At 52.3% G+C, this 14,392-nt stretch overlaps 1 protein-coding gene across 4 annotated transcripts in view; it reads left to right on the top strand.

Moving 5' to 3' along the window:
• Window positions 1–14,392, top strand: part of LOC149357005 (glycerophosphocholine phosphodiesterase GPCPD1-like) — an 84,473-nt gene that overhangs the window by 19,319 nt on the left and 50,762 nt on the right. Inside the window, exon 1 of one of the 4 annotated variants that reach the window (XM_089584403.1) lies at window positions 11,836–12,021. The exons of the other annotated variants lie outside the window; for them this stretch is intronic. Coding sequence (XP_089440529.1) covers window positions 12,018–12,021 — 4 coding nt within the window. The 5' untranslated portion in view covers window positions 11,836–12,017. Of the gene's footprint in view, window positions 1–11,835; window positions 12,022–14,392 lie in introns of those variants that run through there. 4 annotated transcript variants of the gene reach the window in all.

Genomic DNA, 14,392 nt, shown 5'->3' with positions numbered 1-14,392 from the left:
AGCGCGTTCTAAGCGCCGGCACAATTAACCTGAATGTCAAACTAAATGTCATTAAAACGCGTCAGTGTTATCGCTTTGATAACGTAAATACTTCCTGCAACACAGCCACGCAGCGGAAGTACGCTCGACAATGTTTTTTTAGCGCCCGAAGCGCGGCTATATGCAGGCGCGGCCGCGGAACTGCCGCAGCCCCGCAGTCCCCAAAGAAACGCCCGCACCGCGGCGCGCCAGTCGGTGCAAAATGGCCGCGCCCAGGAGAGGCTCAAAAATCTGGTCTATAGACCTTTGCAGTAAGGGCTCCCTGGGCGCTGCCATATTGTTCACTGGACTGTCGTGAGCACCCCTCGCTAGCACGGTGGAAGCGGCGGCGGAACCGGTTTCCGACAGTCCAGAGAGGAGGCTTTTCGACAACTCCCTCGCCCGATGCAAAGGTCTATAGTTCGCGAAGCGCGGGGCATGCGCGTTGCCTAGGCTACAGTGCCTCGATGCGCGCGCGGCATCGATGCACCCTAGTGTTGCCGTGTTCCCAAGCATGACACGTATTGTACCATGACGTAGAAAAGCACTTTCGATGGGAAGAAGAAAGGTGGTCAGGCGGAATCTGACTGCTGTCCTTTGGGTCTGGAGCCGGGCGTGCACTCTACCCCACTGAGGAACGTTGCACAGTAGGCGAATTACATTACAGGAACATTTAATTAATCGTGGTCGCTCATTAGCGTCACTAATTAATTTGGAATGTGATGAATAACAAAGCAGTATGTGATGCCAACGTCTACGAAAGGGTGCGCCAGGGGACCCCCAGGCGACCCTTCAACGCTATCGCGGTAAGTGTCCCCAAAGTTCTTCTTGCGGGCATCTTCGTTATGGGACTCGAAAAATGGGTGTCTTTCCCGTCTACCGTTGCAAGCTTCGTGCGTGCTTTTGCTGGCCGCCAAACGGAACAAACGGCGCTGTGGCTGGGAGGGTGCGTGTGTGTGTGGTTGGGAGCGGAAATGGTTACGCGCTGCGCACTTCTCCGCTTTCTTGGGTGATAATCGCGTTGTGTCGAACGTCGCTGAAGGAAGCGCCGGCGCAGCTCGCTGGAGACCGGTCTCGTAACGTCTAGCTGCGTCGTACCCTTTGCGTGCGTCGCACAACTGGCCTTGGATGCTAGAACGTATAGTGTGACGCGAACTCGGTGTCTGTATGCCTCCGTGCAGCTTATAACGAGTACATGGAGCAGATAATTTTTTTTCGCTGTGCATTTGTGGCACGTGCTCTCCGTACTGTGAAGTTTCCGCGCTGGAAACTACGTTCCAGTGCGTTGTTGCGTTCAGAAAGTGCAGGCAGACATGGGCATGCGTTCGTCGGGTGGGTGGTGGGCAGAGAGACACGCGGTGCTGCTTGGCCGCCGTCCAGAGGCACGGCCGGGTGAGTGTAGCGACGCAGCTAGTTTCGGAACCAGCCCTGTTTACCGGCTGGGTAATCTGGCAGCGCTTGGAAATGGAGACGCCGGCCGTGATACGAGAGAGAAAAAGTTCTCAGCTGCGCGACGCGGACAGAAACGAGACCGACGGCAACATCTTCAGACTCGAATGCTGAAAAGACATTTCCGATCGCCCTTTTCGCACCGCAGTCTCTGCGGCCCAATTGGCCTCAGCAAAACGGCCAAGTGGGGAAGAGATTACGCGGGCAGCCACGCACCGCTAACAAAGCGGTGCCAGAGAGGAGAAGGAAATTAAAATCTGCCGCTTACGGGGCGAAAAATATTAAATGGAGCTATAGATAAAAGATGGCGTAGCAAAGCAGTGGCTTTGTAGTAAATGAAACCAAACCAGACATCAAGTACATAACACAAGAAAGCAAACTTTTCCAGCTAAAGGTGTTACGAAGTGTTGGTGAATTACCGCCGTTGATGCACTGCATTGGGGGCGCTGCGAACATTTTTGTTGTCTGCCGAGCGTGAATAGAACGAAGATATCGCTAAATCTCGCGTATAATTCTCTCGCGCGTCCTTGTGTTGAAATAAAAAGGCAGCGCAGAAAACAGACGAGCACAGGAGGAAGATACCACAAACACTGTTTTGTTTGTGCACTGTTTGGTTGCGTTTGTGAAGCATTTTGCAAAATTGGGGATGTAGCCGGCGTGGATTCCAAGGTGCCTTTGAGGGCACCGAATGCTCCGATAGCACTTCGTTTATACCTAATCATCTGCCCCACCTATTCTTGCTGCATGTTCAAATGTAGAATACTTTAGTAATCTGCGATTCGCTGATCGTGCACACTGATTTGCTAAGCAACTCGGAGGACGAATGGCAAATCATAATCGGTGACCTAAACAGACAAAGCAGAGCGGTGGTTCTAAACATTAATGTTCAGAAAACTAAAGTGCTTTTCAACGGTCTTGGAAGGGAACAGCAGTTTACGATCGACAGTGAAGCATTGGAAGTGCTAAAGGAACACATCTGCTTGGGGCAGTTAGTGACTGCGGATCCAGCCCACGAGAGTGAAATAACGAGGAGAATGAGACTTGGGGGGAGTGCATTTGACACGTATACTCTCAGATCACGAGTGACGGTTTACGAATATTCCTGAGGAGGAAAGTATATAACAGCTTTATCTTGCCGGTATACTTACATATATGGGTCAGAAGCACGGAGGATAACGAAAAGGGTTCGACTTAATTGAGGACAACGCAGCGAGCTATGGGAAGGAAAATTATAGTTGTAACGTTAAGAGACAGGAAGAGGGCGGAGTGGGTGCGGGAACAAACGCAGCGTAATGACATCCTAGTCGAAATCAAGAGGAAGAGAGGGGCTTGGGCAGGGCATGTACTGCGAAGGCAAGATAACCGGTGACCCTTAAGGGTAACGGCGTGGATACCAAGAGGCAAGCGTAGCAGGGGGCGGCAGACAGAAAGTTAGGTGAGCGGGGATAGGGTGGCTCCAGTTAGCAAAGGACAGGTTTAACTGGAGAGATATTGGAAGACATCTGTCCTACACTAAGCTTAGTTAGGCTGCTGCTGCTAACGATTATGATAATGAATGGAATCGGCGCACTTCATAGAGCGGTTTATGTTTTGGCCCACTCGAGTCGGTCTTTCCCTCCTGTGCGCTTACGCTCCTGCGCAGTTCCTGCAGTTTGACTGGTGCAGAGAAACGCGACGATTATAACGTATAGTGTGGCGGACGATTTTGTTCAGTTTCGTCGATCGCTTTTCAGTCCTAGTCGGTGATACTCCGTTCGGGGAATTTTCGGTGTAAAATTGGGCCCTAAGGGGAAAGGAACATTCACGAGCTTTCAGGAAGTTTTCGGTATCAGCATAGAAACGAGGCATTTTTTTTTTTTTTCATCTGAAGATATTGCAGGCTGGCTCGATAAATTGCTGTACCGTTAATGTAATACATCGGCGACTCTGCTGACGTTGTTTGTCCGCCAAACTTTGATAGAACAAAAGAAAAAAGCAAAGGAGGTTCCGTACTGCGTTTTCTATCGTGCTCTTCTCCTGTGCATCACGTGTTCGCGCTGGTCTTTGCGCCAGGCGCAGCTACAGCGATGTCTCCAGTTGCGCGCTTCTCCCGGCGCCGCTGCATCAGCTGAGACATGCGATACGCTGTGCCGGTCACTTTACTCAGCACGTTGACTATGGAGCAGGACAGAGGTGCGAACCCTGCCCCGTCCCGCTACATTGTCGCTCTACTGAGCCCTGGCTCATTCCCGCAGCAGCTCACGGGGTAAATTTCTCGCTGCCTGCAAGTAGGTACAGCCTTTGTCAAAAGTTTGGAGCCCAGGGGCTTCGCTTCTGAAGCACACTGTCTTGTTCGTAATGCGTCTCCAGGGCTCCAAATTTCCTGAAGGTAAGAAGATTTCTGGTCCTGCCTTCTCCAATGGGTAGGACTACCACGAATATTACAGGAGTCCCACTGCGAGGCTTAGAAGCAAACCCCCTGGGCTCTAAACTTTTGACAAAGACTGTACCTGTACTGCTCAAGTGAAGAAGGAAGTTGCCCGTAAAAAAACTCAGATCGCAGCACCGCTTGAAGAAAACTGGTTTGCCCGCTGGGCTATTCGAACAGTGATTTGCTCCGAGTAGCTCCGAAGTTCCGAGAGTCGAATGGAAAGGGTTGCGTACACGTTTAATAAACTACTCGGCGTTTATCTAGATTTCAAATAATTTTTTTCCCGCCTGCAAAGTCCTCGCAGCCGTCGATTTAGCATCTCTCTCTCTTTTTTATGTGCATGATTTCGTTGGTTAAATTCACGGCCGCGTTTGAGTGGAGCCGTAAAGCAAGAGCGCCTGTTTATTGCATGCGTTGAAATACCCCGAGGTGCCATAAACAATGAGGCTGTTCCCCTATGGCGTTTCTCGTGGCGTAGAATGGCGGAGCAAACGGCTGCCCGTCGAACAATCGAATGAAGGTTTTTCCATTCTTACGGAGCGGTCCAGTCTCGAGAGCGCCTTCTGGTACATTCGGCGGCGCAAATGAGCTGTGTGCCAGGTGCTACAGCGCTCCGATCAAGGACGCCGTGACGACGTTCAAAACGCGCCTGATGGTCACTTTCTCGCATTTTGCCATCAGAACATTCCTTCGCATACCGATACACGCGTGTTTTTGCATTCTCATACAGTGTTCGCACTTGTTGGCACTGTAATTGCTTGGGGATCAGCGTGCGGCTGCTCTCACTGAATAGCCGACGCGAGTCAGCCCCAAAGGGCGACGGACGCCCGAGCGCCCCGGCGCCTCCGTGCACGCATCGTTCCACGAAATGTCATTCTTCGCTTCGAGCGCACCCCTCCGTCCCGTCGCGGGGAGGGGAGCGGGGTCCATTGAAGACGGCAGCGGCCGGGTGCTGAGAAAGAATGACCGGCCCCAATGACCCCGCGTGCACTACCGATACCTTACAATAGCAATCCCGGGCCCAAGTGTTGCTCTTTCTGAAAAAGAGTAACACCTCGACCAGGGTTCTGGTCTATCTGGAACGTTGAGAGGGCTTTTTCGAATCAGAGGCTCGTCGGTAAAAACAAATGGGCGGGACCCGGTGAAGAACACTCGCAGAAGTACATTTGCTCATTTTGCTGCCAGGGAAAGTGGTTTCTGCATGAGGGCGACTTCAGAAAGGCATTGTTTTGCTTGCCAAAGCGCTGCAAAAGGGTATCAGCGTGTTTAGTTGCAGTTGATTTGTATTCTGCGCAAGTCAGTTTTGAGAAATCGACATCACCTTACGTTTCTGTCTCCCACACTGTCACTTTTTCTCACGGCGATAGCATTTCCCAGATCCTGCGAGCGCAGCTCTCAATACCAACGTTTGTGCGTTAATTATCGCCACAACATTCTCATGCTAAAAGAGAAAGCCAAATAATCTTTACGTGCCTTTTCATCGGGCAGGGACAAAGAAAAAAGTAAACGAGTCTATTCGCCAGATATTAATGTGCGCCTAGAAAAAAAAAATCTGTAAATTGCCTTCGGTATTATGTAAGTCAGACGGACTTCCTTTGAAGACGTTCACGTTTATATCTTAATCTGCATTGATAGCTTTCAAACAGCCCTCGATGTGTGCGCGAATCACCGGTGACCCATGCTTGATGGTCACGCTCCCTTAAAATGATTCGCGGGTCAAAAGGCAACTCTGATTTTTTTTTTTACGGCGCGTATGTTGCAGAGCCTTGATTTGGCTTTCTGGCATATATATGCAGCGTGAAAGGACCACGTTCACAAGAGAAGGCTAGGACGGACGCTGCTCTCTGGCAGCTGTTTATTGCACTTGCGGGCGTCTGAATAAATAGCCTGTGCGGCACACGTGCGGTTGAAAAGGAAAAGAGAAAAAAACTAAAACGAAGGGGAGATAGGCACGTGCCAAAGCGAATACTCGGTACGGCGCGGGCGATCTTATCACGTGGCGCAGAAAAGCTGGCGTTCCGATTTGCACGTGGCAATCGGTGTTTCGCTTATGTCCTCTCCCGTGAACGTCGCTTGTTATGGTGTGGTTGTGCTTGAAAAACAACTTACCCAAACGCTTGGCATGGATAAAGGAAGAGCGCCTCCTGTAATCTCGCGTGCAAGCTGATCCCTTTATGGTGTGGTAGAACGACGGGGTGCAGTCGCGTTTTCGGCAGCGCATGACCAAACTTTCGTGCGTGGCCGAAAACGTGGCTGCACCCTGTTGTTTTCCGCCACGCGCGCTCTTTTATGCGAAGCATGCTAGCCGCACAACCGAGCTCTTCCTTGCTGCGCCGCGCGCGGCCGCGTAGCTACCACTTGACCTACATCGGCGCACCACGTGATATGACGTCACAACAGCTGTGAAAGCTGGGGCTCAACTCGTGCGCTCGCTTGCGGACGCGCAGCCTCCGCCGGCGGCCTTATGCTTCGCATCCTAGGCTTAACCATAAGCTAAGCCAGGCCATTTTTTTTCGTTATAAATAGATCAGGCTCTCTTTAGTAGAAACGCAGGCTCTCGCCGCGTTGTAAGGGATTTTGTTGAGCGGTTTTCTTAGCTGCGCATATAAACGCATTTGTCGCTCAGTAAATGTTAGAGCTTCTGTGCCTCTTCCTCTGTCGTCGCTCGCTTTACCATGGAAGCGCACCAGCTATCCCAGTTTATGACCCTGTTTGAAAGTGTTGGAACTTATGATGGAAGGTTCTGTGTTAAGAGTTTGAAACGAAAGCTTCACTACGCTAGGTTGAAGCCAAGGTCACCGTTTCTGGAGATTTCACCTTCATTTGACCTTCAGGTAAAGCAAAGGAAAGGAGAGGCGCATAACTGGTCCCCCGGGATAGTGGACGCCTGAATCGCGCTTTTAGGTACTATCGCGATGAACAGAAACGCGAACAGCAATCAGCACAGTCAATAAGCGTCGGCCCGCTTAGTGCGAGGATCCGCGTCCATCTCCGATATGCCAACTGGTTCTCGCAAGGCAAATCGGCGCTTTCAGTCGTCACAGCGCTAGAATCTCGTTCCGGCCAGCGCTATCGCACCGCGTGTGTGTTCCGAGTGTCAGGCGTGACCGGCGGATGATAAGCTTTCCTTGTGATTATGCCAAGCCAGTGAAGTACGGCACGCTTTCCTGCTGTCGCGATGATTGCGTGCAGAATAGGAACTGAAGCGTGAATGTCTTCCAGACCATAGCAGGTTTATTGGTCTAAGAAATATGTGAACAGCAATTCAAACAAAAGCTGAAACTCGCACAAAATTTGAACTTACCACAATGCAGGACTGCTCGACAAAAAATGTTTTGCGTTAATTAATATTTGGTAAAGTCTCCTTCGGCATGAATGACGAATTCTGTGCGCCTTGGCATGAAGGCGAACAGTTCTGTGGCTATATAGCTCAGTGCCGCGAAGCCCGTCCCTCTAGGCGTGAACATCAGCCCAGAGGGAGTCCTTGCTCGTGTTGCGGAGCTGCAGCCGTGAGAGGCGTCATTTAATAAATCTCCAGACATTTTCAATTGGATTTATGCCTGCTCCTTTCGCTGGCCACGAAAGTTTATGGATGGCAAGGTTCTTTAGCAAGGCTTCCACTGAACATTTAGTACGAATTGGAGAAAGGTCTTGCTGATAATAAACAGCCCAATCTGGAATGGTCCATCCAAAACATAAGCTAGGACAACCTGTTCAGTTACATAAACCGTTCATAAAGGCCTATAAGGGGACCCAACCCATCGGCTGTAATGGCTCCCCACACATTCAGGAGCAGCGCCTGCCGAGGCTTGCTCGCTTGAAGGAGGTGCGGTCAAAGCTGCATACTGTAAAAAAAAAAAAGTTAATGTTTACGCACTTTGAAGTGGTTTAATACGCTCAGCCCAATCGCTGCTGTACTTAAGCCCCTTTCTTGTATATTTTAGCTAAGCAAGCACCTTGCACTATAAATCTGGAACCGCGCTGTTACTCTAGCATGGTTATTATTAGTTCGCCTAGAATGCACCTCGAGCCATTAATGCATGGCATGCAGCAGCGGAAAGGTAGCCAAGCTACCCCGGATTTTAAAACGCTAAAATGATGTATCACGTAAACACACGGCAGTGGCGCTCTCATGTAACAATCGTCGTCGGGTTGGAAGCTAAAATTTGGTATTACTCTTGCCACAGTAGCACTAACTGAACGAATTCATGACCACATCTTTATAAAGAGCATCGAAATTCAGGAACACTGCGGTGCAAACACTTACCGATGACTGTCTTGACGCCACACTTTTAAGTCTATTGTGACCCTTCGTGGTGCTGTCAGCTGTGAACATCATCTTGCCCCAATCCTCCACAGTGCAATATGCGATTGTTCGAAGTGTAGACGGGCGGCTTTGTGGTGATCTGAAAGCAAAGGCTGTGCTGCTTTGAAGGCTCGCTTCGTGGAGGCGGCGTCGAACCACTTGAACATCAACGTTTAGCCCGAGCTCGTTTTTGATCTGTTCGGCTATTAAAAAAGGGTTGTCTACGGCGGCTGCAATAATCAGTAGGTCTTTTTCCGCGGTCGCGGAACAACCATGAGGAAGGTCTGAGGGTCTCCCTTCAGTTTTTTTAGGCTATCAAAACTGTTGACTGTCGAGAGCGGTAACCTCCGCAATGCTTCTCTGAGAAATTTCTTGGCGGTACAAAGAGATCATTATGATCCTGTCGGCGTACGACGCTCGCGGCATTAACCACACACGCGTTGAGATAGCGCCGGCCGGAACGAGATTCTAGCGCTGTGACGACTGAAAGTGCCGATTTGCCTAGTGACAGCCAGGGCATATCGGAGATGGACGCGGATCCCCGCATTAAGCGGGCCGACGCTAGACTGCGCTGACTACGAGGAAAGCCACGCTTACCGCTGTTCCGTTTCTTTTCATCGCGATGGTAGTACGTGGGGTGGCGAGAGAGAGATGTGGGATGCATGCGTTAGCGCTGACAGTGTTGTGGCAGGCACGCGGCAGTAAGCCGCAGCGTTCATTGGGTGACCAAACTCCCGCGATCAACCATCAACCATTAACTACCAGGGTGTGCGCGCTGCCTATCCAGTGTTTGGAACGCACTGAACGTTACAAGCCGCGTATAGTTGCCCGATACACCATAGCTTTCGCTCTCGAACCAGTTTCAAGAGTAGTTAAACCACAGAATTTTTTTTTTTTTTTTTTGGGGGGGGGGGGGGATTTTCGGAAAATTATAAGGGCAGTCATTCTTTCCAGTAGCACCTGCCACCTACAGTACCCGTTTCGAAGCTGACTTTGTCCGTGTGCCACTCCGTGGGAGGAGGAAGCGGCGGTTTGTCGGTCGTCGTTTGCGCTGCTCTAGAAGATGAGCTCTCAACCATCGGAGGACTTTTTTTTTTTGGGGGGGGGGGGGGGGGGCATAGTTTGTGCATAACTTCCCCGACCGAGAAGGCGTAGACAGAGACACTCGCGTTGCTCGAAGGGAGGCCTGTAACGCGAATGTCTGTTTGCTCCTTCTTTGTCCTGCAGTTCTCGACAGCGATTGAGGACATAGGCGGCGAGCTTCCTTTCCCAGAGTGCCCTGCATAGGACCTCATTGTCAAGTGCCGTTCTGGGCGAACCGGTGCTGTCGAAGGACAGGCACTGCACAGACTCGCGACTGGCCATTGTTCGATACCGTTGTGCTGATAGGCGACTGCGATAAGGGTCGGCTGGGCCCCTTCGCGGTCACCTTGGGCCCGCGTCACGAGCAGCGGGCTGGGTTAGCGCGTCAGCGCGCGCAGGAGGCGGTGCCGGCGGGGCCTCAACCTTTTCGCCGCGGAGCGACCGATTCAGCGATAAGCGGCGCGCGTGTGTGCAACGTCGGCTGACTGTCGGCGCTTCCTCAGTGAGCGCGCGGCTGTGTGTGCAGATGGGCTGGCGACACACCTTGCAGACCGGTGCGGGTGATGCGGTTTGGGAAACGCGAAAGCCTCGGATAAACCGCGACGAGGACAAAAAGAAACGTGCATGGGCTGAGTCGGCAACAATCGTCATCCTGTCCGTCATCTCAGCCTTGAAGGCCGATTCACACAACGGTCCGTTCACCCGCGGCCCGCGCATCACGTGCTCATACGCCACTAAAAACTGGCCTGCGATCCGATGACGTCAGGCGGACGCGACGGACCAAAAGAGCAGACGACGCGCTGGGTGTACCACAGTTGCCAGACCATTTAAATGTTTGGCAAGGCTGGTCGAACGTGTTTTTCCTCCCGACCCATGACTGTGCATGGGAAAAAAACAGTCAGACAAGATGAGGGACAAGTGGACTAACAACTGAAGTTTATTAGAAAGTACATAGTCCCAGCAAGGCGAGCAGAGCACGCGCAACAGCAGCATCACTAATCACAGAGCATCAGAGACAAGAAATTTCATCTATCGTGATCGACCTAAAAAGGCAAATTCTTTTTCGAGTAAGCGCACCGAGGTAATGCTAGTACAATCGTGGCCTGACAAACCGATATGATACGCTTCCAAGATTTCTCGCTCTTGTTTTCCCTTGCCTCTACCAAGAATCGTGATATTGCTGAACGAAGGATAACAGCCACATTCATTGCAATGGCGAGGCAACTTCGCACCGCCATCGGATCGGTCATTAATACATCGACCAGTTTGGCCAATGTATACTCTCTCGCATGTGAGGGGGAACTTGTGCACCACCTGTGCGACACACGCCGTGACAGGGTTCTCGGGCTGGGTTGTGTAAACGTGGTTCCTTTCCCTGCCTCGAGAAATGCGCGAGCGCAGTCCCGACAGCTTGCAAGGAGCAGAAAACACCACACTCACTGCCTGCTTGGCCGCAAATTTTTTGATGTTAAGGCTCACTTTATGCACGTACGGCATGACCTCGAATTTCTTGCGTTCAGGTTCTGAAGCAGCAATTCAGCCACTGCCTTCAAAAAGGGTTTAGGGAACCACGCGGCTTCCAAACCTTGGCATTGATTGTCAAGGCTGCGCTTTTTTCCAGTGCATTGCGGAAACAGTTCACCACAATCCCTCTCTTGACAATCTTAGAGTGGGCAGTACCGAAAGGTAACAAAGCTTTCTTGCTTCTAGGCAAAAACATCCAGCATAAATGGTCATCGTCAAGGAATGTTAGTTGCAGTTCTAGGAACCTGATACAATGTACCAACTGGCCCGCATTTCAACCCTTCTGCATGACTGTGCGATTGAATGAAAGAAAGACTTCATTGAACTGCATAGGTAGTCCTGCTGGGCGGTTGCGGCCCTTTGTCCAGTTCCTCAATGTCCTGGGCCGTCTTGCTAGCCCAGTTGCCAGAGCTAGCGCACGCATCTTCGCGGGCCGCGAGGGGAGAGGCACCTGAGCCTCCTTCCTTGTCCAGGTCCAGTCCGCGGCCTGGTCAGCGCGCCTCTCAATGTGGTGACGCGTGAACACGTGATGCGCGGGCCGCGGGCGAACGGACCGACCTGTTAATAAGCCTTTAGCAGGGAAAGGGCCGGCTCGCGGATGTCACAGCCCGCCCATTGTGGCACAGTTCGGTTGCTGCGCCCGACGACGCGGGATCGAATCCGCGACGGCCGTGAAATGCAACAATTCCCGGGTGGTGTGCGATGTCAGTGCACGTTTAAAGAACCCCACGTGTCCGAAATTAACCCGGAGCTCTACACTGCGGCGCCTCTCACAACCCACGCGCAGCTTTGGGTCGTTAAACCCCACACGTAAACAACGGGCCTTGTTCCGTGTTTATTATTTGTGCGGAGCAGCGAGATCCATGCTGATAGTTCTCACTAACATGCGAGGACGATTTGGTATATGCGCCGTTGAAGCGCAGCAGGATCCCCCCCTCCCCCTGGCTAATGGTACGGAATCCGTGTCCAAATGAGACATCGCTGACAGTTCTCTTGCGAGAATCCCTTTCCACCGGGGGCCGAACGATCAGGCGGCGCCCAGCCGGAGAACTGTCGGCCGTCACCGGCGGCAACAGCTGAGGGGGGGCCCGCCTCGAGGCGACCAATCGCGGCGCTTGGCCGGCGGCCAGGTCTCGGGCGGGGCGCCGACGTCAGCGGCGATTGTTCGCCGCGGCCCCGCTCCGTCTGTCGCGACAGGGAGCACCGCTGCGACGACGTCGACGCACGATGGGTGAGGCGCTTTCCCCCCACCATCTTCGCTGCTCTCTCGCGGGACTTCGGCTGCATGCGCTGAGGCAGTTGAGGAAGCCCGTTAGTAGGGCTATTAGTGGGCTGTGGTGAGCTGGAGCAATTTGAGCACCGCCACGGCGGCTGCAGTGGTTTCAGAGGGATGTCTATGGCTTAGGGGCGACGCATTAAAATGTGTCCGTCGCGGTTACGTGCATATGAGAGCACGGCCTCTGCACTGCGTGCAGTCGGGAAGGCGATCCACGAGTGCACAGCCTGTTTTTCGCAATTACCGGGCGGCGGGGGATTGCAAAAGCATGACTGGCCGGTCGCGACCCCGCGTTGTTTTGCGCGCTGGAGCCGTGCCACGGGTGCGAGACTCGCCACCTGCGCTAGCTCGTGTGTGCCTCGTTTACCTGCGGACGTTTTGCGGCTGCAGCAGCGCATTCTCGATTATGACGATGATATCAGCGATTGATCGTTGGCTTCGTCGTCACCTCTCCGATGCCCGAGTTCAGTCCGCGCTCGTGGCTTCAGCCTCGTTGGAGGCCTCCACTCTATGGCCACGTACCCGGTGGCGATGTGAGACACACTGCTCAAAATAGAGGCGAGTTCGTTCGGTTTGCGTAAAAGAACCGAAGACGATTGAGCTTATATTTTGACGAAGTACGAAGTTATACGAAGGAATGACGAAGCTTTGCAGTTTCAGATAAACGGCATAAGAAATTTGGCAACAAAAGAAATCACCAAAAGGGCACTATGGGTATGAAGTAAGTGTAGATAGACTGCGAGGATACTTTGGACCCCGATGAATGGATTCGCTGCAAAATAAGACAGTAGGTTTAAGAACATTGGCTAGCGGACGAAACGTGGCGCTTTCTATCGCCCGCCGCGCTACAGACGGGCTTGCGTGGCTCCTCTGTAGTGCTGTAGAATACCGCGCGACCGCTCAGGAATGTCTTCCCAGCGGCGCTTTTCCATGCAGGAGCGCTGTTCATATTCCTCCGTTGAAGCCTGTAACTCTTTTGCAGCGGCTCCCGAAGCACACGCGCGACTTTTTCTTTCAGACAGCGAAGCAGCAGCGTTCCTTGTTGTAAAAGAAAACGCGCGCAGCTGCTTGCAACAGCTGCTCATTTCTTTTCCGAACGCAGTGGCACCTCGGTTGCTCAGTGGAAGCTATTTTGCTGCCTGTTGCGTAAGGCATCGTCTTCAGCGAAGCACTCGGTTCCAGAGGTGCTTGCGGGGAAAGCGGTCGCGTTGTGGACCCTGCTTCGCTCGTTTCGAAAGGTGCTCGGTGGAATGTCTTCCGCCTTGGTAGCTGAGCACACCGCGGTTCTGGCAGTGGTCCGTTCTCCCTTGGCAGCGGTTAGCCTCGCTTCGTCTCACTCTCCTGGCTGTTTTTACTTCGATGCCGCAGTGACATCTGCAGATGCAGGGAGGATTGCGAACTGCGTCAGAGCCATTTCTGCGCGTATACCACAATACGTCCAGGGTATTAGTGTTTCATGCGTTAGCACTAGAACCCGCATGTTGTAAAAGTCCGGCCGTTGGTATGAATTCTTGGTTGACTGGTGGCGAAGTGGAGAGGGAAGTACCCCCTCCGCTTTCAGTGGAGAGGGTAAGTAGGGGAGAGTGTAGAGAGTGCGGACTGGATCACGCCACCGGCTTGCACGATCTTATAGGGACACGAGGAGAAATTGAAGTTGGTTTGTATCGACAGAATACCAGCTCCTGATTACAAAAACGCCACTCATACTGACAACAAAGCTCTTGTAACGTAGAAAAGAGCAAGAACCAAAATACAGGTATCGCCGCCACAGGCCAAACGCGCAAGTACAAGCATGATGACGTCATAGGACAAAACAGTGTTGCTAGAACCAATGGTTCTAGAAACACTAGAACACGAGAAGCCATGAAATCAGCACCTGCTCCCCGACAGTAGGCGGGCTCCCGGTATTCCGCTAGCGCAAACAAGGTACACGGTATGCTAAAGGTGTCTGTTTGCTAGAACTTCGTTGACGACTTCGAGAACGGGATCCATCGTAACGCTGGCAAAACGCCGGTGCAAACGTAAACGAAGCGACGGTAGCGACGGCCGCAATAGCCGATAGATGCCTTCAACGTGCGGCCGGCGGTAGCTTTGTTTTCGGCTGCTGCCAGGCCGCACTGCTGGCCGCCAGAAATCACGGAGTCTGCGTTACGTCATGTGCACGTCATGTTTCACGTCACTTAGTCCTCTGTCGTCATAGGAGAATCCCAAGTTTGAATCAGAGCGGCGGGAAAAACTTTTTCAACTTCGAATCCAAATTTCTTAGAAATAAATGCATCTTTCGCTGCCGGCCAAGTGGCAGCAAAGCCATGAAATGCCGAACTAT

This window comes from Amblyomma mixtum, chromosome 3 (assembly GCF_055824585.1).
Source record: "Amblyomma mixtum isolate Tamu chromosome 3, ASM5582458v1, whole genome shotgun sequence".
In the NCBI taxonomy this organism is placed as follows: domain Eukaryota; kingdom Metazoa; phylum Arthropoda; class Arachnida; order Ixodida; family Ixodidae; genus Amblyomma; species Amblyomma mixtum.
The sequence above is the reverse complement of the archived record's forward strand: the minus strand, read 5'-3'. Positions and strand labels throughout refer to the sequence as shown.